This window comes from Echinococcus granulosus (assembly GCF_000524195.1).
Source record: "Echinococcus granulosus chromosome Unknown EG_S00113, whole genome shotgun sequence".
Classification (NCBI taxonomy): domain Eukaryota; kingdom Metazoa; phylum Platyhelminthes; class Cestoda; order Cyclophyllidea; family Taeniidae; genus Echinococcus; species Echinococcus granulosus.
In genome coordinates, this window is record NW_020170493.1 from 17,035 (window position 1) to 39,491 (window position 22,457).

Below are 22,457 nucleotides of genomic sequence, written 5' to 3' on the forward strand. Positions count from 1 at the left end.
CTGTTGTCTTACTCTCGCGCACCTGACTACTAGCCAAGTCAGCCAAACAGCGGTGCTGTTTACATCCGCTGACGAGGCATGTGATTCGTCGACAGCCCAGCCCCATGACTGGCTTTCATAACAGCGGAGACGTTTGGCATGGAGGGTGTTTACTCTCGGTGGGGCCTCCGCGCTCTAGGCGGCTAGACGGCGAACAATGCCCCAGACAACATCAAAGAATATCAATCGCTTACCTTCGTCTAGCTCGACATCCACCTCGGCAACGGATACGGAAATGCTACTGCAGTTGCTGCGGAGGGAGTTACTTTTAGCCTTGGAGAGTATGGATGGTGCTGTCTTTAGGATGAAATTGCAATGGATCTTGGAGAATGCTGGAGAATTTGTGGATTTGGTGTTTATGAGTGGACTGGATTTTGAGGGCAAAACCGCCCTCCACATTGCAGTGGCGAATCGTTTCGAAGAAGCGGTGAGTTGGCGTCTTTGCAAATGCTCACAATATGTTACCTCTTCTCGCAATTTTTGTTGCCTCGCGTCATCCTAACTTACTTGTCAGCCGATTTGGAAGTACACAAAATCACATGGCGTTTTTCCGCCGATTGTGTTTCATCAGAGAGGCAACAGAAGAAGTCCGGACCTACTGTCAATCGAAGTAACTGACCTAAGGGAAGTTTTTATTAGGAAACGGTTAGTAATTTTATCTTCATCTGTGAAAGTGCTTGTGATGTGATTACAAGTAATCAGAAGAGTTTCGGACTGTTATCTACAAATCCGTGTTCGTTTTTTGAAACATCTTAGATTCCGACATAAAAAATCTATCCCCTCTACCTCTAGTGAAATCTTTTCGGGTGCTATCAAAACACGTTTCTCCAGTTGTGGTACAGTGGCTCTGATATCTTTATAAAGGCGTAAGGGGTACTTAAGTCGATGAAAAGATGCAGTAGCTTGACAGTATGGAGGAGGGGCCTACCACTTAGTGTTTTTGATTACACTGCAAAAGTAATAAATGGATCTGACAGCTAGTAAGCGGAATCTCTCAATTCTTGCCATAAATTCTATGAACAACGGGGATTTTTAATTTTGTTTCGAAAATCCACGGCTAGATAGGCAGGATTGGCATGTGGATTAATGGTCCCTCTTAATTGTGGCGAAAAAAACTTTCCTGAAAGTTTATCAACGTCGTCGCTTCCCCTTCATTTTCAGCATAAATGAATTTCATTTTTTAACTGCAGGAAAAGGTTGAGTAAAATAGGTGAACAGTCAAATTAAAGCACAAAAGTACTTTTGTACTTTACCAAGTAATGCAGCATCTCACTTGGGTGGGAGATCTATGAATGTGCGTTCCAAAAGTGGAAAAAAGGATAATCCAATTTTCTCTTTCTACTTCCAGTCATCGCCTAAACTTCATGTAACTTTTAGAGTAGTCCATAACATTACAGCTGCGGATATTTATTGCCAAGATTTGTACTTTAATCCTAAAAAAAACAACAATGCTGAATAAAAGGGAACGCTCTGAGTAACTCAATTTTGCTGAATTTTGTTAAACTCCCAGTAGGATTCTAATTATATGCGGTTTAGGAAGGTTCATTGCTTTGAAACATTACTTTGCCAGGCCCGGCTTGATTTCTTTGAGTGTAACATTTTTGCAAATAAAATTCGCTCGAATTGTGGGTTTTTCTCTTTAAAAAGGACAATTGAAAAACTCACTGACATTGGTGTTCGCACAATCCACTTTACAGGAAAATGGTTCGCCCTTCCCGTCAAACTTTAAAATGACTGTTGTACCGCCTTACCAATTGAAGTGGTGCTTCGGTATCATCTGCACTGATAACATTGGACATCTTACCTTAATTCGCCGTATGAACTGTGCAAAAATTGGGTGTTTGAAGAAGTGGTTCGTGTGGTTTCAGGTGTAACACACCATAATAACTCATTGTTGTTTGCAGGGATCCAGAGGGTGCATTCGATTGCTTTTTTTCGCACATTACGGGAAATAGATTTGCACTATTCTTACTATGGTGCTGCTTATTGTACTCGGCCGTAATTTCCATCTATTTTGGAAGCATACTCATTTCATCGACCTATCATTGTACGTTGTGGATTTGACTCCAGTTTGCCTTGTGCGCTCCCAGAAACAAGTTGAACTCGGCTCCAAAGGTTAGCTTCAAGCCCGTGATAAGGCACTCAGAGAGGGAGTAGTAGCGGAATGCGATGGTAGAGAAGGGTGCCTCTCAGTAATGATCAACAGTCTAGGGTGATGACACACCAGGATGGATGCACCATATGCAGGAATTGCTCTTCGAGATTGGAACAACTTGTTCGCGCCTATGCTGGAAAAGCGGGCGAGATGAGCTGAAGGCGAAACAGATGCGGCTGAGATCTGTCAGCTTCGTAAAACTGGGAAGAGTGCAGCAGTAACTTCTTCAGGAACGGTGAATGTCCAATCAGTCACTTTAAAGAAGTTTCCCTCCCTCCACAAGAGTATGTAGCAGAACCTCTTACTGCACGCTGCATGCTAAAAAGTTGAGTCAGAGGATGACCTCTTGCTACTTGGAGTGAAGGTTTTTGGGGTATATCCCACCATTGCTACTTCTGAAGACTCTGAGAAGTGTGTTAATCGAATGGAGTGACAGTGAAGCCGTGAGGGATATCGCACTAATCTTCTCTACATCGTTTCAAGGTCAAACTTTTGGTCTCTACGGCCAAAGTCGACCTCCTTGCAACAGCTGGAGACAATGGATGGAGTGCTCTACATACTGCAGTTGATCTTGGTGATGCTAAACTTACACAGCTTCTTCTACCGACCCACAATACAACTCTAACACCACATCACGTCCTCTCCTCGCTTAAACAAGCCACTGCTTCTCCCTATGCCGTCACAGCGCTTCACATGGCAGTTCGTCGAAATAGTGTTCCGTGTGCTGTAATGCTTTTGCATACAGCAAATGCCCTGCTTAATGATCATTCAAGTGGCTGGACATCCTCGGAGGAGGAGTTAGCAGTAGATGAGATTCAGCAGAAACACCACTTCCATGGACAGGCAGGCAAGGGCTCCAGAAAGTTGAATAAACTGAAGGATAGGAATGGCGATACACCGTTGCATTGGGCAGTGAAGACAAACAAGTAGGTCATTTCAAAATTGGGGTTGCTTAAATCGGCTTTTAGTGGTAAATTTTACAAAGTATTAACGCAGTGTCTAGTTTACCACTACAAGGCGTAGGAGCACAGATATAGCCCTTTTACCGACTTATAGGAGAGGTTAAAGGTCAAGAACTGGTTTGAGTGCTCCATAGTCTTTTTTCCCTCCTCATCTGAGTGTTGTAGTCGCTCCACCGTCCGAGCCATCTCAGGAGTTCCATAACCACGAGACTTTTACATTCGTTTTTGAAATGAATTTGCATCAAGCCCATTCCATAGGTCTAGCGCCACTTTTAGCAGCTTATCAAATTGCGATAGAATCGAGATTTTGCATTCCAACGTGGCATCTCCCTCTCAATTTGGTTTTTGGTTTACTATTGAAATCGGGCATTTCAGCTATGCAATGGCTCGCCTCCTTTGTTCCTATGGCGCCCATCCGCGTCATTCACACAATTGTCAGGGCCAGACACCCTTCGCTTTGGCCAAGTACGTCCTACGTAACACCAAAATGACCAAACTACTGGCCAGCTTCTCACCGACATCCAGCACAAATACCAGTGTCACCGACAATTTCGAAGATGATAACGAGGAGACTAGAATCAAGGAGGATGAAGCAATTATGCCCTTGAAACCACCTTCACCAACTGAGTCAACCCTTCGAAGAGTCGTAAAGGCATCCGAGGTGGATGGTAGTTGCCAAAAGCTTCAACAGACGTTGATTCGTGTGGAGGTGCCGACTCCAACGCCGGGGACGGTGACGGCAGTAACAGCGATGCCTGTGAAAAAATCGCCTTCCGGCGAGGCATCAAACGGAGGAAGCATTTTAGGAAGACCCTACCTTCACCGTGAGGTCAAGTCAACTATCCCCCAAGGTAAATTTATTACTCGCGAGTAGAGAAAGGGGGATCAAGTTTGTGTACTCTTTAAGAGATTCGATGCAGTTCGCGGGAGGAAGGGGAGAGAGAGGACATATTTAAAGTGTGTCCGCCCACTTAGGGGATTTAAGGAAAAGCTGTTATTGTTCAGTCTGCTCTGAACCATTCATTTTGTTTTTTTCTGATAAAAAGGCGGCAAAGCTGAGTATCTTCAAAGAGCCGAATCGACTATAGCATGGGAGGATTGGTGGTGGGAAGTTTATGCTTGAATGTGCTAAAGCATAGACCTGGGTAGTTTTAATGTTTACGACTGTAAAGAGACAACTGGGTTTTGTTATTTTTTAATAATGAACAACTAACAGCAGAAGGTTTCGTTAAATATTAGAAGGGTTTATTTTTCACCATAGGTAAGCAACTTAGCTCTAGCCGCATCCATCTCTGACTCCTTCTCTCTCTCAAGTATTTGTCATACTTTCCATGTGATGCTCATCACTTGGAGTTCGGTGTAACAGAGATAGACGAGTAGGGGGAATAAGGGTGAGAGTAGGGTCGGAGATGCAACAGTATCTCCATCCATGCGTCCATTGTCTTTTCCATCCTTAAGTACGACACGGGGTCACCTCACGCATAAGTTTTGCCGCTTGTGGTGTGTGTAAAGAAGACCTGCATTGTCTTGTCATTCCAGTAACTAATGTACTAGCCTTGACCACTACTGAAGACGATGGATTAGCTACTGCTCCTGTACACGTCTCGTTCTCATGAGGTTGAGAGTCCTCGGCTACATTTGTTAGGCCTTGAGTTGGGGAACATTGTCCAATCAGCAGTATCGTCCGAAATGCGCCAACCACAAGGCAGGGCTTGTGCTGATGAAGCGATGAATATCTCAAGGGGTCTGGAGCGTTGGAGGGTAGGTTGGGTGAACTAAAAAAGTCCTTCCTCCCCACAAGGAAATCAGTAAGTTGGTTAGTAAACAAAAAATTGACAAGTGAGAAGAGGAGGAACAGCGATTTGAGAGCTCTTCAAGCTTTTTGTTCGGCATCTATGGGTATATGCCATGTGGGTAGAACCCATGTGCTTATCTTTCACCCCGGTTTTTCTGCTCTCCTCTCCTCACCCTTTAACCCCACCGTGGCAGCTACTCTAGCCACGAGATTATTCACGAATAAAACGAGTAATTCTTCATCATCATGAAGAATTAACGAGATATGGACAGAGGGGTGGATGAAAATTGAGAATGTGATTGTTAAAAGAACCGCCTTTTAAACACATTTCTCAAGAAGTTGGAGACCGATCCACCAGATTCATTCTCTAGATATTTAATGACGTCAAGACGGAGTCCAAATGAAAGGCAGGTGCAACAGGTCGCTTCAGGAGACCCCCCAATGACCTAGTACACCTGATTGGAGTAAATGGGTGCTTATTGTTAATTGCTTTTGACGTCGCTCATTTTGCCGTATTCCTTCAAGGGTCACAAAGTGGAGAAAAACAGTTTATTCGTTTCGTGGAAAAAAAGACACCCTTTTGAATAGATTTTTCCATTGATCGCTTCCAACCAATCACGTTAGTGATTCTGGTTAGGTTTTTTGAAACTCCCTTTTAATTAAAGGCTAAATTTCTTGTAGCATAGCCAACAAAAGCTCCATTTTTAGTACTAACGGGTCACTGTGGTCAGTAGCTCTGCCGAAACTCCCAAGCACTTGTTTGATCGTATTTGACAACCGCCATAGGGGGGTGGAGTTGAAAAGCCGCTAAATGGCGGTTCTGATAGGTCCAACTTTTTTCTCTTCTTTATGCCAAGTTTTTCGTTCTCTCTTGTTAGAAGTTTTCTCCAAAATTTGGCACATTTTATTAGGCTTCTGGTAGATTGTCCGTGGGCAAGTATTTGGATTTTTTCCACCTGTCACCAGTCAGCGCCTTTTAATGCCATCCTGATGGGACATTAATTAGTTCAGCTCTACAAGTTTTTTTTCGAGGAGCTGAGAAGTTAAGTCAAGACTTCAAATCATCTCGTTACATGGCTTCCCTTCTCCGGCCCTCCAGATAGTCTCTCCTTCGCCTCAGACATGAGGGCTCTTTAGGCTGCAGACTACATTGAAGGGGTTTGTTGACGTACCACTCCTTCAGGTCGTTCAATACGCCGAAATTAACGCGTTTTTTGCCTGAAAGCAGAGTCACTTGATAAAACCCGTGCGGCAACTTCACAGACCTGATGTTCACGATACATTCCCTCCTTGCCACTTCGTTCCTGTCTCCATGCTAACCAGTTCACCACCTCGGTTTCACTCATCTGGAGTAGGTATAACACCTCGGTTGTTGGCAACTTCTTGGCAATTAGAGGCCTGGTCACTTCGTTTCACTTTGGTATGGACGTCTGGAGCGGTTGACGCAAGTTGACTTGAATTTAACACCTATTTTACGGTTCCAGCTCTTCGCACATTGTAGTTGGGTGTTGAACCAGGCCAAGGGAGTCGCGACCATTGTTTTTTTTGGAGCTGATCAAGGTATTGATGCAATGAAGTCTTCCTTTTTGAGAAGGCGCTACCCTCTAGCAGTGCTACATGCTGTTGATCTGGTGCAGGTCCTTTAGCATCGAATCCTTACCGTCTGCTAGAATTGGGAGTCTGTCAGTGGTAGGCACCGTTTCAACTTCCCTCTAACCATCTACAGCACACGTCTACTTCTTCGACGTTTGGATTTCGCATCCAATCAGTGGAACGGGTCCTGCTGTCCATTTGAATCAGGGTCGACTGCGGGTCGGGTGTCACCACTGTAGCGAGATGAGTAGCAAGAATGAGCTGTCTTCTTGTCAATGTCAAGTCTCTTTAGCTCACGGGAAGGCGAGGGAAAGAAAGCAGATGGATGGGTGGACGCGGATGCCGGCAAATGCAAACACGATTGATGAGGTGGAATTTTTAAGGACTTTCCATCGCTGAACAAGATAGTGGCCACTAAAGAACTGTCAACTTAATGATTAATGAAATCAGATAATTTTTAGCGCAAGGCTGTCAAATTTGTCTTCTCTTGACAGGTTCACTGGATATGAAGGTCGATTCGGACACCCTGGAGGCGTGTAGACTTCGATCAAACAGCCTGAAAGTGGGACGAAGGGAGATGGATATGCTGCGTCAGAAATTACCCGGTCTCCTTTCTCGACCTCTTCTCAAGAGAGCAGTGGTGAGTTGCCAATGAAGCCTTGTCAAAAAGAGCGCAAATAGGTTTCTAAGCTGTCAGATGTGTAGTAAAAAACATGACAATTGGAAGGTGACAGCTTTAATTGTGGCTTTCCTGTTTTTATTAATCAAGATTTCTGGATTCTGTTTGCGTTCCTTCTGAACATCTGAAGTGTTACGTCCACTTTTGACACACATCGACACCTGGTACACCCCCTAGCCACTATGCCCTCCTATTTCTTCCTCCTTGATGGATCAAGCTTCAGCTCAGGGTGAAGCAGTTTGAGCAACAAGGGTATTTAGCCGAGTAAATACGCCTCCTCCTCCTCCTCCTCCGTTCCCTTCTCCTATTCCTCCTCTCCTCACCTCTCATTCATCGCTTCCAAAAGGCAAAGAAAGTAGACGGTGAAACTTTATGAATGTCTCATCCGTGGTGTAATGGTGGATTCATTAGTGAAGGCAAGATTATTCTTAAAGTCAGTACCTTGGAGATTGCAGGATGACTAGCAAAGTAAAAAGATGTGAGCTAACTTCTTGGCTATGTGTGGCAATAAAAACAAAGGAGGGAACCACAAATCTGATCAAATTCCGCAGCTTTGAAGTACTATGGGAACAAGGTCTTCCGTCCATGTCACCAAGGCAGAAGTTCAGTAAGCAGTAAAGTAGGTAAAGAAAGGCTACTTGGCTAGTAAAATCGACGCTAAAAAGGTTTCCGCTGTAAGGGTGAACTCTTGTAAGGAGCGACGGAAATGGAGGACGAGGAGGAGGTCAATTCTTTGTGAGGGCTTGATAAACCAATCAGACACCATTCGAAAGTGAATTTGTTTTCCTTCTTCTGCAGCACTTTCTCTGGTTTCCCTCAGTCCTTCTCACCTCTAGATTAATCGTTTAAGTGATTTCGTTTCATGGAAATTTGATTATTTTTAAGAGGAAGTTTTACCGGATGATGGGGAAGATGGAGAAAATGGACTGTTGGATGAAGGGAAATCGAAAAAAACATTTCGTGCAAATTTTCTTCAAACACGAGAGTAGTATCTTACAATGGAATAACAACACCGCCTTAGCCTTATTTATCAAATAAGCATGAACCAAACAAGCAACCTCGTCCTACGCATCCATTTTTCTACCTCCAAACTGTCAACACCATTTCGCATGCGGTCAAGTGACTGTCTAGCGTGAAATGCTGAAAGAGGTGGTGCTCGTCATGAAGGGAGGCTTGGAAAAAGTGGTCTCAGGAAAGTGAAGAGGGGGCAGCACCTCTCCCCCATCTTCAAATGCACTATGAAGTCCTTTCATGGACAAGTTTTGCGGTGTGACAGGTGAACAATGAGGTTTCTACACTTTCAGTAATGCCTTACCTAGACAACTTGGACTTTCATCTCATTTGGAACTCAGTCTACATATCAACACACAGGAAGGCTGAGAGACTATTGGTCTTCAAAAAAATACTCACGTTTGATTCACAAGTTAACAGGACATCAAATTATTATCTCTTAGGTCCACCGGCCACGTCCAGTTTCCCTGAAGGCTCGTCGAAAGGCTAGTTTGATGGATCCCGTCGAGTATTATCCCATGGCAAGTCCGCGACGCGGTATCTGTGTCGTGATCAACAACATGACTTACTGGCATCCCAAGTTTCAGGTGAGGTGTTCTTCACTCACATTCCTACTTCTCACCTTGGAATGCATTACCCAAGTCCGAGTAAGACCTACCATTAAAGTGGATTGTAGACGGTAGTAAGGCACCATAACATCAGGTCGGTGGTTGGAAGTTGCAAAGATTGAGGTGATTGTTTCTTTCTGAAGCTGCCTATGCTCGCTCTCCTCCTTCAGCTGTCTCGTGAAGGGCTTTCAACGATGGAGCGAGGATGCATGGGTTCAACGACGCTGAAGTCCCATACAGATTTTGATGAAACCACCACCTTCATTGAAGAAGTTCAATGGCTAACTGTTCCTTAAGGTGGGACAGCGGTCTGTTACAAGCGCATTTTATGCGCCCTTTGCTGCTCATCTAAAAGCGGAGTCATTTCATTAAACCTGTAGGACAGCTTCACAGTCCTCCTTACCACTTAGGCTACTGCCCAGCTAAGTACTGGAAGCCTGAAATGAATATAACGTCCGGGTTATTGGTAGTTTCCAAAAAATCTGATGGGATTCTGGGGGCTAGATACAGTGGAGTTATAGACAGTAGCTTAATCAAAGTATCAGCAAAGTTGAAACACTAATAATCCTGTTGCAGAATCGCGGTGGCTGTGATAAGGATGAAAAGCGAGTGGAGAAGGTCTTCTGCGGCCTTGGCTTCCTTGTAAAGGTCCTCCGTAATCTGTCCTCCGGTGAAATGCGCTCTGAGCTCGCCTTTATTGGTAACAAGACTGACCACTCCGCTTATGATGCTTTTATCGCTGTGATCATGACCCATGGAGGACTGGGAGAACTCTACGGAGTCAACGGAGACGCCTTTCCAGTTCACCAGTTGACCCTTGACTTCACTGCAGAAAGGTGTCCATCGCTGGCTGGTAAACCGAAGCTCTTTTTCATTCAGGCCTGTCGTGGCGACGAATATCAATTAGGTTACGCGTTGCCAGCTACTGGAATCACCGAAGATGCAGTAACGTCGAATCCGGGATCTGCGTTGCCGAATCCTCTTCAAATTGGTGACACGCAGGTGGAGGGGGAGGCAGTCGAGGAGGCGACAGATGATGTAGAAGAGAAGCCGGCGATAGTTGCAGCAAAGCTGCCCCGGAAACAGCGACTGGTTCCGAATTATGCGGACTTTCTACTGAGTTATGCTACTTTGGCCGGTTTTAAGGCGCAAAGGGATCCGCAAAAGGGATCGATCTACATCCAGACCCTGTGTCACCACCTGGAGATGCATGGAAGGTCAAGAAGCTTGTTAGATATCGTCACCTCGGTGCATCGAGAGGTGTCAGAGAAGGTCTTTCGAGAAGTGGAATCTCCCGATCAGGAGGGCACGGTGTTCCAACAGACCCCTGAAGTTCGACACACCCTGACTCGGAGGGTTCAGTTTGTGTGATACTTTTAAACAGATGAAAATGTATTTAGAAACAGACTTTTTAATGCGTAACGAATGGGTTGAGGCAAGTCGGCCTAGCAAAAGCAGATGCCTGAGTGGGTGCCGTTCATTAAGGTCTGGCGAGATTTGGGGTTTGAGGGTTGGTGAGTCAGTGACAGGAAGACCTCAGTGAGGAGTATGTCCCAGTCAAATTGTTACACGATTGGGGCGGCCTATTTATTCATCTTGAGAAAAAACTTATGGGGTGGGATTGACTCTACGTACGGCCAAACTTAGCCATCGGGTCGGCTGTTGTGCAGCATCTACCGTCGTATTTTATTTTGGGCGCTAAGGGAGAAAATTAAAAAAACTTTATTGAGACGGTTTTGAAAAGCTTGACAAAGAACTAAAATAGAGTTCAGCAATGTTTACTACCCCAAAGACTAGACATGTGGAAATCTGAGATTCCCACCTGCTCAGAAAAGGTGAAACACGACTTCTTTCTCTGTGTAGTTTATACTATGGAGATCCAAATATGTCCAAGCAGCTGTCAGTGATTATTAAAAAAGGAATTCAACAAGCTGTAACAGAGCTAAACAGCAAAGAGTGTATAAGATTACAAAGGAATATTTATATGTTCATGCAAAATCCATAATGATTTCATAAGCTCCTTGCAAGAGTTGATTGTACGTTAAATATGCAAACTTGTGTGTACTGCTTTGGTGGTTTTCCCTGCTTAGCTTTGCAAATGCGGACTTTCAATTTTCCATCAATTGTTCTTCCACTCGGTTGCATGGCCTTCTAAACACGCAGGTAGACTCTATTCCTCTGTAATCAAGTAATACATTTCCCTACACACCACCTTGCCATCTTGGGACTTTAAAAGCCTTAATCACTGATGCTGTGATTAAAAATGTTGGCAGAAATATGCTGTTTAAGTACAACTGTTTAACTTCACAATATTTGCTTCTCAAAGATGGATGCCTGGCTTGATATCCTTACAAGTGCATCAAAAATCACCTATGTTAAGGCGCTAGATTAATAATATTTTTAAAATTATTCTGCTGAGAGTGGGCATATTATCTTATTTGTATTAAATAAACTTTGATCCCTTTTGATCAATAATGCTGCATCCAGATTACGAAAATATTAGTCTCGTGCCAATTGTATTCAATTTATTTATAAATTTTCATCGTAAAGTCAGGATAACAGGTTTTATCATAGGAGTATTTGCAGATCTTGGTACTTGCGTCGGGTGAATTTTTTTACCAATAGACTCACAGCTGTTCATTCTGACATTGTCTTTTCAGCCTATTGGCATTTAACCTTTGTGCCAGTGCTTCTCGCTATGGCCAAAGAAGAGGAGAACTCTAGCCTCTCCAGATCTTACTCGCGGAACAAGACAAAGTTGGCACATTCGAAGGTCTCATTTTTTAAATAGACGTGTCCACAGTTCAAGCAGTAGTGAGAGTCATTCGCACAGTGGGTTAAAAAATGGCACCTCCAAAAAAGAACGACTTGAAGAACAGCGAAAGAAGGATGAAATGAAAGCTGAAGAAGAGAGACTTACGTAATTAAAGTTGCCAATCATTAAATCTAGGTTTTTTGTGCATTATAATACCAAACTCAACTCTTATTTTGCGCATTCTGACGTTTCTTTTACACTGAACCACCTTCCAGTCGTCAGCAGTGGGCTGAATCGAAACTTCTTGAAGAAGAAGTTGCCAGGCGCCTAGAAAGATACCTTGAAGCAGAATTATCCGTCCTTTTGAAGGAGCGAGAGGCGGAGTTTAATGCTGAGGTTGAGAGGCGTGTTGCCATTGAACGAGAGGCGTTGGAAAAACGGAGGAAAGAGGAGGCTGAACGAAAAGCCCGAGAAGAGGAGGAAGAAAAGCGTAGAAAAGAAGTAGGGCATGTTAACCGGTCATTTTTTTGTATTTTAACCGCTAATTTTACCTCATAAATCTCGTTTATAAACTATGCTACTGTATTCTGATACTATCGTCGAATCATAAAAGTGCAACTTTTTTAGTTGCATCTGCCAATCTCATTTTTTTCAGGAAGAAGAACGCCAACTGAAGGAACTTAACGAGCGTTTGGCTCGTCAGCGCGAAGAGGAGCTAAGCGAACTGCGCCGGAAGGAGGTAAAGTCACTTCCGCTCCCCCTTCCTGCTAGTGCTACCCAATTTGTTGGTTTCTTCATTCCCTTGTGTAATCTGCTTACTCGGCTACTTTCATCCTTCCCGCGAGTGTTCAGTTTGTGCTCTTGTGGCCCACGGACAGCGTGAATAGCATGGCTTTTCTATTTGAAATTTATTAGTAGCAATGCTTTTCGCCCACCGTATTGACCGCCGATTTCATGGTTCTTCCATTTAGGAGGAGGTACGCCAAAAGCAGTATGAGGAGGAGCTAAGAAAGTTGGAAGAGAAGCAACGTTTAGAGGCGGAGGAACAACGGAGGATAAAAAAGGAGCAGGAGATAATCCTTAATCGTAAACGGGTTCGTCCAAAGCTAAGTTTTACCTTGAAGAAGTAGCCAACCTCTGCGCCTTACCTTCCTGTCAAATAATGCTTTTCAGCCCCTCCCTTTGTTGCTTAAATTCTTGTATTCTATGCTTATCGGTCTTCCTCAACCTATTTACGTGGGCTAGGCTACTTTTAAGGTCATCCCTCAAGTAGGTCTGGTGCTGGAGATGTGATCCCTTGTCTAACCGTCCGTGGATGTTTGTCCGTCTCCTTTTTCCTGTCTGGCCTCGCGATGACTAATGACTGGCCTTAAAGCGGACCAGCGTAAATGTTTTCCCATTAGTTTTTCTTGCGTTTGAGGCCAAATCAATGTCGAACTGGCAATATTTTACTCCTCTTCCTGCTGGATTGGAGTCATCACTTCCGAATTTTTTCGTGACGTGGTTATGCAGCGCTTTGGGTCCTCTTTGAAAGTCTGTTGGGGAAGAGCTGAATAGCTATGGGTTTAAGGGTTCCTTTGACATTTTGGATATCAAAATGTCGCTCCCCTTCTCGCATTCCTTTCACACAGAAGGCTATTGCTGACTTGTCTTTCTGGCAGCCTTTATCTGCATCAGTGGAATCTGGAGGAGCAGTCCACTCACTCCGTAGTTGTTCCTCCCCTTGAAACATATATTTCCTCTTCGACGTGGATGTTCAGTTGATTTGATTGATTGGCGCTTATCAACGATGCCAAATGACATGGACTTTTGTAGTACGTTTACACGCAGCAGATCTCGAGGGTTCCCTGAACTTTGGCACTTTTGCTCCGCACCTTCTACTCTCACTTATCAGCCTCACGCACTCTTATTTGTTTGGCCCTGCTCAGGTCAAGGAAAATCGCTAATTAGCTGACCATAGGAAAGTAAATTGTTAACCTACTGGCGATAGCCGTTCACGGACGCTTTTTTTTCATTTCTTTTTTTGAGAAAATCAAATGGGAGAGAGTTTAGTTGGTTGATTTCAATTTAGAGAGGCAGTGGGGGAGTGAGTAGGCCTTATTTGGAAATCGGCATACAGAGTAATGAGAATTTGATAGACTGGAAAAATTGCGGTTTTTGTGGTGCCTTTTTTTGTTTACTGTTGTTGTTTACAACTGAAAGAAGATTGTTCGGCATCTAAAGAGGGAGGGACAGAAACTGAAATGATAGCAATAAGCACAAATTTTTTGGGGGGAGAGGAAAGATGAGAAGAGGTGATTGAATCACGAGAACACACACTTTGAAAGGCATTGATATCGAAAAATATAATTAAATATTTTTTTTGTCCACGTCTAACATAGAAGACATAACTTCAAATTCAAATGAAGAGGTGAAATGGCGCGCTGCTAATAATCTCTTAGCTGGTCGTGGTGGGTTAGTGGTTGCATTCACAATTTCGAAGAAGACGAAGGGACCGTGGTAATGCGTTCTCAGTAGCTAAAATGTGAAAAGAACGAGGAACAAGTGAGGAATCAACGTGCCACATCACTCGAGAAATGACCTTAGAGTAAGGTGGAGTCTTGACGTTCTACCTGAATGGATCTGGCAAGGATCAGAAATGAGTGATCGAAAGACAGACGGATGGTTGGGTCTGGTGAGGACAGCTAGGTTGGGGGATGGTTCCATCTGGTCCGGACAAAGCGGACGAGGAATGGATGGGTGGATGAATGAGGCCTAGATAGGCAGATCGGGTGTGGATGGACTGAGGATTGGAAGGGTTGACCTTTTTAAAAAATGGATGAGCGGGCGAATGAACAGAACCAGGATAGATGAACAGGCGAGTAAAGAAGACGCCTCTTTTCCACTGTGGGGTACAAGGTTGTGTGGTCTGCGGTAATTTGTCTGCCTGCATCTTCTAGTACCTACAACACACTGAACTAGGCCTCGGGATTTGACCTTTCATGTTCACTGACCTGGTAGAAAACCCACCCACAGACAAGATCATTCATGCTACCAGAAAAGTACTCCGTGAAGCGTGTCCTTAAAGGCAACAGCTTCATTGAATTGGAAGGACATAGGAAGGATCACTACTTGAAAGAAGAGGGGAGATTTTTTGGCTCCCTGAAGATTTACTCAAAACTTATGCGGGGTGAGGCGATCCCAGGGAAGGCAAAAGGAGGAGGCACGTACTTCTTAGCAACGCTGCTCCGTCGAACAGTGGAGGAGGATTTCCGTTTCTCCGGATATAGGATCTGGAAGCTGCCCTCTAAGTCAATCTCCTCTTCATTTGAGTTCGGTTTAACGGTGACATTTCGGCTGAGGCAAAAGATGCCACCTGCATTGTCAAATTCACCACAGTAATTTGGCGCCGAGAAGATAGTTACAAACGATCGGTTGGCGAAGAATTCATAACCATCCTCCACCACTTGATGTGCTCTAACCATCAAATCTAATCCGAATCTACTTAAAAACCGATCTACCACATCGGGACTGAAGACATACGAGACTCCGCGTTCATTCGGTCCGAATCCTGTTTCCGTGAATATCGGCGGTAGTTCATCAGCATCTGGATCCAACATGTCAGGATTTAGTGGATCTGCCCATAAAAGATCGCAAACAACGCCCTCTTCGGGTACATCTGTAGGCCGTGGAATAGCTCGGATTCGCTGTTTGAGATCCTCCAAATTTGTATACTCAGGTTTAAGGAACTCTGGTGAAATACCACCATGACAACAGAAGATCTGATTCTCAATCACAGCAGCCACTGGAAGACAGTTGAACACGTCCAGGAAGTGCCTCCACAATTTCACATTGAATCGCCGTTTGCATTCATCAAAGAATCCGTAGATGCGAGTAATCGCCTGGCACTCGTGATTACCTCGCAAAAGAAAGAATGTGGTAGGATATTTCACCTTGTAGCCAAAGAGGAGACAAATTACCTCCAAACTCTGCTTGCCTCGATCCACATAGTCTCCAAGAAAAAGGAAGTTTGTAGTATCCGGTTTGCCGCACAAATCAAAGAGACGAAGAACATCACGAAATTGACCGTGAGTGTCACCACACACCTTCAGCGGGCCCTCCAATTCCAGCAAGACTGACTGACTCATCACCACATGCTTGGTCATCTGGCAGAGGGTGATCATGTCCTGCTCCTTCAGATTCACATTCTTCACACCTCTGTCCTTACTGGTGGCTAGGGCCTCCACAAATTCATCAAGGTTAAATGCGGACGGCCGCAGGGTTGACTTTCGCGATTGAACAGACAGCTTGAGGCTACACTTGCTATTGGCGGATTATGGATCAGTGGACGGACGGGGAGCATGCGCTGTCTGCGCTCTAAACGCGCCTTCTATTTTCGGCTCGTGGTGACCTATCGAATTTTGAGAGAGGCGGGATTGCTAGTCCCCTCACACCTAGACAAACGTGACTCCCAGTCAATCGATGGGGTCGCGTGAGGGCGAACGCCTCGACAGTCACGCTTGCGTGTCTCCAGCATGGAAAGCCTTCAGTCGAAAGGTGACCTTGAAGGAGGTGGGTGTAATGAGGGGTCATTTTCTGTCCCTTAGTAACTTTTTTCAAGGTGTATAGACAATCTCTCCCAGAAAAATATGCGTTCCACGTTTGTAAAGGCAATTTTTGAATATAGCAAACTTTTGTTCTGGTTTTGGAATAAAAAGAGAGTAAATTTAGTCTTTTTTTGTAGTGAACTGGTACTTGTTTGAATGCACCTTTATCTACGCCGACTCGTTAGTACTCGTAGGACTTTGCAAGCCACTAGTCAACCGTACCCCCATATGGTTATGCCTTGTCACGACTTCAGAGACGCCTGGGGTCGCTGCATTGTAGCTAGTGGCAAGCCAGTGCCCAAACTTTAACTTTCTCGAAGGAGGGAGCGCTTAATATACGGAGGTTTCCATACCCACCTTCCCGAATCACTCCAGTCTTCTCTTTTCCAGTAGGGTAATTTAAAAGTGGGGCAATACGAGACCTGAGGAACTTGAGGAGATCGTTAGTGGAACAGTCTACGGGGATGCCTGGATTACACGAGCAAGCGATATCCCCTCCTCCGCGTCTCCGGTAGCTAAATGGAAACCGACTAATGGGGACTGGTAAATGACATGTAGCCTGGGCATTGCAAAAGCATGATACAAGTGATCACTCGACCTTTCTGCCCTTCGAAGTAGAAGTGCGATTAAGCTGTAGTGGTTGGATTTTGTTTAAACTGTATATTTCGCTGGGCGGGTCCTTCGGTTCCGATCAGGTGTGGTTCCATCTCAGCAATATGGCCTGCCGGTTGTGCTAATCACCATCAAATTCTTCTCCATCTTAATTCTAACTCGTTGTTTACATTAATGCGGCTTATCACGACTTTAGGGTATCCTTAAAGCCTCCATTACTGACCCCGTAAATCTCCGTAAAAAGTAAATTAGTGGCATACGATTGGCCGTGGAAATGAGGAATTGTGACTGCTTTCCAAACCAACAAACAATCTCTGCTAAATTTACAGCCAGATGAGGTTGCATTAGTGCCAAAATTGCATGTGATTTCCTTTTCATGTGTGCTAATTCATTTCAAAATGGAGAGAAAGTGATTGGGGTATTTTTAGTAACCATTCCTATCGCTGACTGATGTGCAAAAAGGATCTGCCTGCTTAGTTTGGCTATTTTTAGAGGGAGCAAGGCGGGCTAACAATCAGGAAAATACCACCACAAACAATGACTAGTCCATTTCGGTGTAATTTACTTTTCGTCTTTATTTGGCTTAAATATATTCTAGATTGAATCTATTGCTTTGAATGGACTTTGCCTCTCCCCGCGCTCATCGTTCATTTTTTTTTCCTGCGCAAAGCTCCTACCTCATATCGCTTTCATGTATAAATAGTACAATTGGTACAGATGTCGCTTTTTGCGGAGATAGGCCAGATCTTTGTATGATTTATTGCCGTAAAGAATATATAGGAAAATGTAGATCGCTCTATCAGCGATCTCGGAAATCTCAAATCTCCAATAGCAGTAGCATTGGCCAATAAGAAGGCAGTCGATAAGCTATTGGTCGGGCGTTAAACCAATCAGCTTATGCCAACGCAAATCAGATTGGTTTTCAATCAATTATTTTTTCCTTCTGAATACAATGTAGAATGTGCATTCATTTTTTGTGGGGCACTAGTTTGCTTACAAACCACTTTGCTAGCAACACATCTCGATTCCATTGTTAAATTTACGTTCTTCAAAAAATACCGAGGCAAGGAGAGCCATACAAGGGAGGGATAGTGTTGCGCACAAAGATGCGTTGTCTTTTTGTGATAAAAAGCACTGCAGATTGGTGCACATGTCCACAAAATCTCCGCATTAATGTGTACCGAAACCCGCAGGTCATTCAATCGGATGTGGATGCAGAAAATACAGAGCGGCTATTCAGCTGTTTATTTTCCTTAATTCTTTGTTCCTCAAATAAATTATTATCTAAGCGAAAATTAATGCTTTAGAAGTCTTAAAAATATGAGAAATCTTGGCCACGCAATCTTTTCGTCCAATAGCAATGATGATGTTCAGTCGCATTTTATTGATTTCCTTTTTTCAACCGACCAATCAGAGCTCCCCTGAAAAATAATTGGTTGGTTAGGAGATATTTAAACTAAGAGCATCTCGTCTCACTTTGCGGATCTATTATCGTGTAGTGTTCCTAATAAGTTGGAAAAATAATGGTTTATTCTAAGCCAGAGTGGTTGCAGAATTGAATTATCTAGCTTGTCGTAGCGAACCGTTGGAAGAGTCGATTGAATGATCAGTTGAGTGAATGTCGTATCCCTGAACATACCTAGGAAACAAACACTAGATTAGCCCTAGTACTTTGGAAATCTCCGAGACTGAAGCTGAAGACATAGGCTTTCTTAAAGGTCTGAGGCCAAAAATGCTAAAACCTCAAATACAAAGTAAACGGTTATATCGCGTGAAGAGGAAAAGGGGAAAGTTAAAATTAAGTATCAATTCCCCTCCAAACATCACATACATAATTATCTATAGAAACCAGTTGTCCAGGAATGCGATCTACCGGCTAGATGTATTTGTTAGGACTTTTGCGTCTGGCCAAAAAATCAAAACACGGATCATCAGACTGGCGCGAATTCGCCACTGGAATTGGGGCTGGTTGTCCGTATGAACTGCCCAACTTAAGGCACCGTTTTAAAATAATCAACCGTGTTTATTGTTGGGAAGTCAAAAAGGACAAATTTGGATCTACCTCGGGTGCATTGGGGAGTATTTGAATGAGTGCATAAGTGCCAAATAGGTAGGCGAATTTCAAATTGAAAGGTAGATTGATGGGTCGCCGATGGATAAATGGTTGGAAGGAGGCGTGGGATGAATTACAGGTGAATGGGTTAAAGAATATATGTGGGAAGGTAGGAATGCCGTGTGGAATATATGGGAAGGAATAAGATAAATAGGCACATTCAGAAATGCTGTAGGAACAGATAAAATGAGGAGATGCCTTTAAATTAATGGAGAAACGGGGTGATTTGGTAAACTAATAAATGAGTGACCGTTGCAGCGCCTTTCCCTAAGGCTAAATAGGCTCAAGTAAGTAAGTATCTTCCCACAGCGGAAGTGGTGGCAGAAAGAGATTCGCCCCTTCTACTCTCACATTTGGCTCTCTCGGTCCATTTGGTATACTGATGTCCAGACAGCAGCCAGTCATCATCACTATCCCGTCATCAATGCTACTGCCACTCCACATCGTCGACCCACCCCACTTTGGCTAGACACCGTCCAACAACTCTTGAAAGGTGGAACGGCCATCTGTCTATTTCATCGCCTCCGCCAAGCTGATGCAAGTATGCGTGGTGCCCTAGCTACTGCCTATTTACGTTCGCGTCGCGTCACATTGCATTGAAGACTCCTCTAACGGACAGGTATAATATCAGAAGCTGCTGCATTCTTTTCAGGATTCCAAGCCTTCTCACTTGGCTGCCGCATACTTGTCCGGAAAACGACTTCTAACCCTACTTTTAATACAATTGAAAGGGTGGAACAACACTTTTATTTTGCGTGCTTACAGCATCCCTCTATCGTGCGTGGACTTTAAAGGCTCCAAGTTCCAGATTTCATGAAATTTCTCGTCCAGACGCCAATGCCCCTTTGTGAGAAACAGGATAATTACAAAAAAATCAAGTAAAACTTCTTAACGCCTTCTCTTTTGCTATAATTTCTGCAGGCAAATTAACTGCCACAGCCCAGATTTTCTTGATTACTCCAACATAGAATCTACCTTTTGCTCTTTCATACCCCCAAAACAAACCTTCAGTTATCCTCGGATTGAGAGCATATCGCACCTAAATTGCTGCTTTAAGATAAAACAGTTTGTTAAAAACCCAAAATCGGTTATCTAAAAGGGGCGAAATGCATGTCACGCATTTGTGACTGACGTAGGATTGTATAATTGGAGCGTCACGTATGTGTGACGTTAGTATTTTACATGCCATTTACCAAATTTTGATGAATCCTGCTGCACAATACAACTTCAGTAATCAAGTTATAATATTTTAGGTCTTTTAAATACTTTAATTTGCCGATTTATTACCCTAACCTTCGTAGGCCTAAATTGACACTGTATCTCTTCTAAAAAATGAATGGCCATTTTCTTTAAGCAGTTGTGTTCAATCTAAAAAAAGGATGCCTTTTCTCTCCCTTCGCACCGTATATAACGCTTGTGCAGAAAAGAATAAGCGTGAAGAGGGTGAAATAAGAGTATCCAAGACAGAAAGGCCTAAGGTGAAAAGGGCCGGTGCTATTGACGCACAGTTCTGTCTCTAATGGTGCTACTGCTGCTACCTCTGACACCATTGTTCGGGTTGGCATGCACTTTGCACGACGCAAATGTCAGTAGCCGCTGACGGCATGCCACTTGAAATCATTGTCAAACAGTGCCTTTAGAAGTAGGCATTTTACGAAGGGGTGTCATTAAGTCGGTAGTGATTTAAACCCTCCCCCTCACCCGCCGTCATAGCGGCTGAAAAACTAAGTGACTCTGCTCCCCATGCGTTTCATTATGATGGCTTAAACAGGTTTTGTTTAAATGGGTCCTAATTTTCTTTTTTATATAAAACTTGGAGGGTTTTTTGAGTTTTTTTACATATTATTGCTCTGATGCTTCAATGCCTGAATCTGGAACGCTCTCTACCCGGTGTGCTGAAACTCTTGACCCTAGTGAAAAAAAGAATGCCCTAATTTACACATATGACCTTCTAATTCCTCTGAAATTGATAGTCTAATGTTGTTCATATAAAAGAGCCTGAATGCCCTGAGCGGTAAGAATATCTAAAGATCAAGGAAAATCTTCCCCCTAGTGTATACACGCTGTCATTTGACATTCATTGGCATTTCATGCAAGATGAAGGGAGGTTTACACTGCGACTTTCTTTTTTGGTTGCCTTTGGAGGCGGTGCACTGGTGCATTGCGGCACAAATTGCAGCACTGCGCGGCACCACCCACTCATTCCCATACAGGAGATGGAGGGCCACATTGGAATCAATCAGCCGATGTTGACTGTGGTGTGGCAGTGTGTCCCTGATGTTAGGCCATTGTGACAGCAAAATTCACATGATTAAGAGTTCTAGAGCTCACGGGAGAGCTCAAGATTTCCGTTTTCTGAACTATTCGATGGGTTTAAGAAAACGCAGATTTATTATCCAAATCGGATAGTTTGCCGTTAATGACCTTAAAGTGGCTGGTACCGCTAACTTTTTACCTGACCCCACCTGCTAGGTCATGAATTCATGGCAATTACTTCGTTGCCAATTTGTCGCCAAGTGGCTGCCATAACTCGTGTTAATAATTAATTGGTAGATTGTAAGATGTTTGAACAGACTCCGGATGGTCTTCTTCCAAGAAACGAATTACTCACTCGACTTTAACGTTAGACGCGTCCTCAAAATCTATTAAATATGCCATGTAACATGTTTCAGACAAATAATAATCTGTATATTTTGCGATTTCGAAGTACAAACTCGTCATCATGTGTGCGCTGACTTCACGGTTAAAAGTAAAATGGCCGTAAAAGTGTGGAATCATCGCCCTTCTAAATGAATAGGATGCTTGAAAGGAATAATTTTTAAAAAGTCTTGGTATTTTTGCTCATTTGTTATACATCTCGCCATTACAGTTAATGGGCTGGACAAGGTACAATCTTATTGGCTAACAAGAGTCCGCTCTACTCCCATTGGCTCTTTGGCAATGCAACTCCAGTGTTTAACCTTCTTGCAGGAGGTCCTACTTTTTCGAGTAAAGAATGGTCAATCAATTTCAATGGAGTAGTAGTATGGTTGCACCTAGGAGGTATTTGCGAAATAATCTATTTTTTTACAAATTAGGCACATCATACAGCGCTGTCATCAATATGGCACCCTGGGGAAAAGAGGTATCAGATTAACTTGAAGCCAAACTCACGTGACTGCAGACATGTGTATGGGATGTTGTCTTTGGCAACCTTTACGAGGAATGCCGTAATTTTCATGGCAACGGAACACAAAAAAGTGCACAGTTTCGTACGCGTGTGTGGGCAACAGAAGTAGATTGATGGAAGGGTGGGTGGTTACTTCTAGCAATTGAGGGAAATTGTGTGCTAAAAAAGGCATTCCATACCTTGCTTTGCAGTATAGTTATAGCTAGAATAAGTTTTTGTAAGTGAAAAAATCGCATCGAGGTGACCTAACTGTTGAAGGAGCTTTTATCTTGATCGCGTAGGGCGATTTGGTGGGACTTGATACTGCCACCTTCAAATAACCACGCATAGATTGTGTGTGGGGTGGTAAAATCAGCGCGAAAATTGCCAGAAGAATTAAC

The 22,457-nt window shown here is 43.7% G+C and overlaps 3 protein-coding genes across 3 annotated transcripts; 2 read left to right on the forward strand and 1 right to left on the reverse strand. All coding sequences in view use genetic code 11, as the record gives it.

Moving 5' to 3' along the window:
• Positions 1-322: 322 nt before the first annotated feature.
• EGR_08620 (Reticulocyte-binding protein 2 a) lies at positions 323-13,657 on the forward strand (the record flags this gene model as incomplete). The annotated part of the gene is made up of 9 exons (XM_024497869.1): positions 323-466; positions 1,250-1,405; positions 2,678-3,120; positions 7,314-7,354; positions 8,115-8,208; positions 11,873-12,098; positions 12,253-12,336; positions 12,569-12,695; positions 13,626-13,657. The coding sequence occupies 9 exons, from the start codon at positions 323-325 to the stop codon at positions 13,655-13,657; spliced, it is 1,347 nt and encodes a 448-aa protein (XP_024347694.1).
• A 1,089-nt stretch (positions 13,658-14,746) lies between these two features.
• Positions 14,747-16,113, reverse strand: EGR_08621 (Serine/threonine-protein phosphatase PP1-beta; the record flags this gene model as incomplete). The annotated part of the gene is made up of 2 exons (XM_024497870.1): positions 14,747-15,899; positions 16,031-16,113. The coding sequence occupies 2 exons, from the start codon at positions 16,111-16,113 to the stop codon at positions 14,747-14,749; spliced, it is 1,236 nt and encodes a 411-aa protein (XP_024347695.1).
• Positions 16,114-18,936: 2,823 nt separating this feature from the next.
• On the forward strand, positions 18,937-19,508 carry EGR_08622 (hypothetical protein; the record flags this gene model as incomplete). Its single annotated transcript, XM_024497871.1, has 2 exons — positions 18,937-18,987; positions 19,299-19,508. The coding sequence occupies 2 exons, from the start codon at positions 18,937-18,939 to the stop codon at positions 19,506-19,508; spliced, it is 261 nt and encodes an 86-aa protein (XP_024347696.1).
• Positions 19,509-22,457: the final 2,949 nt, after the last annotated feature.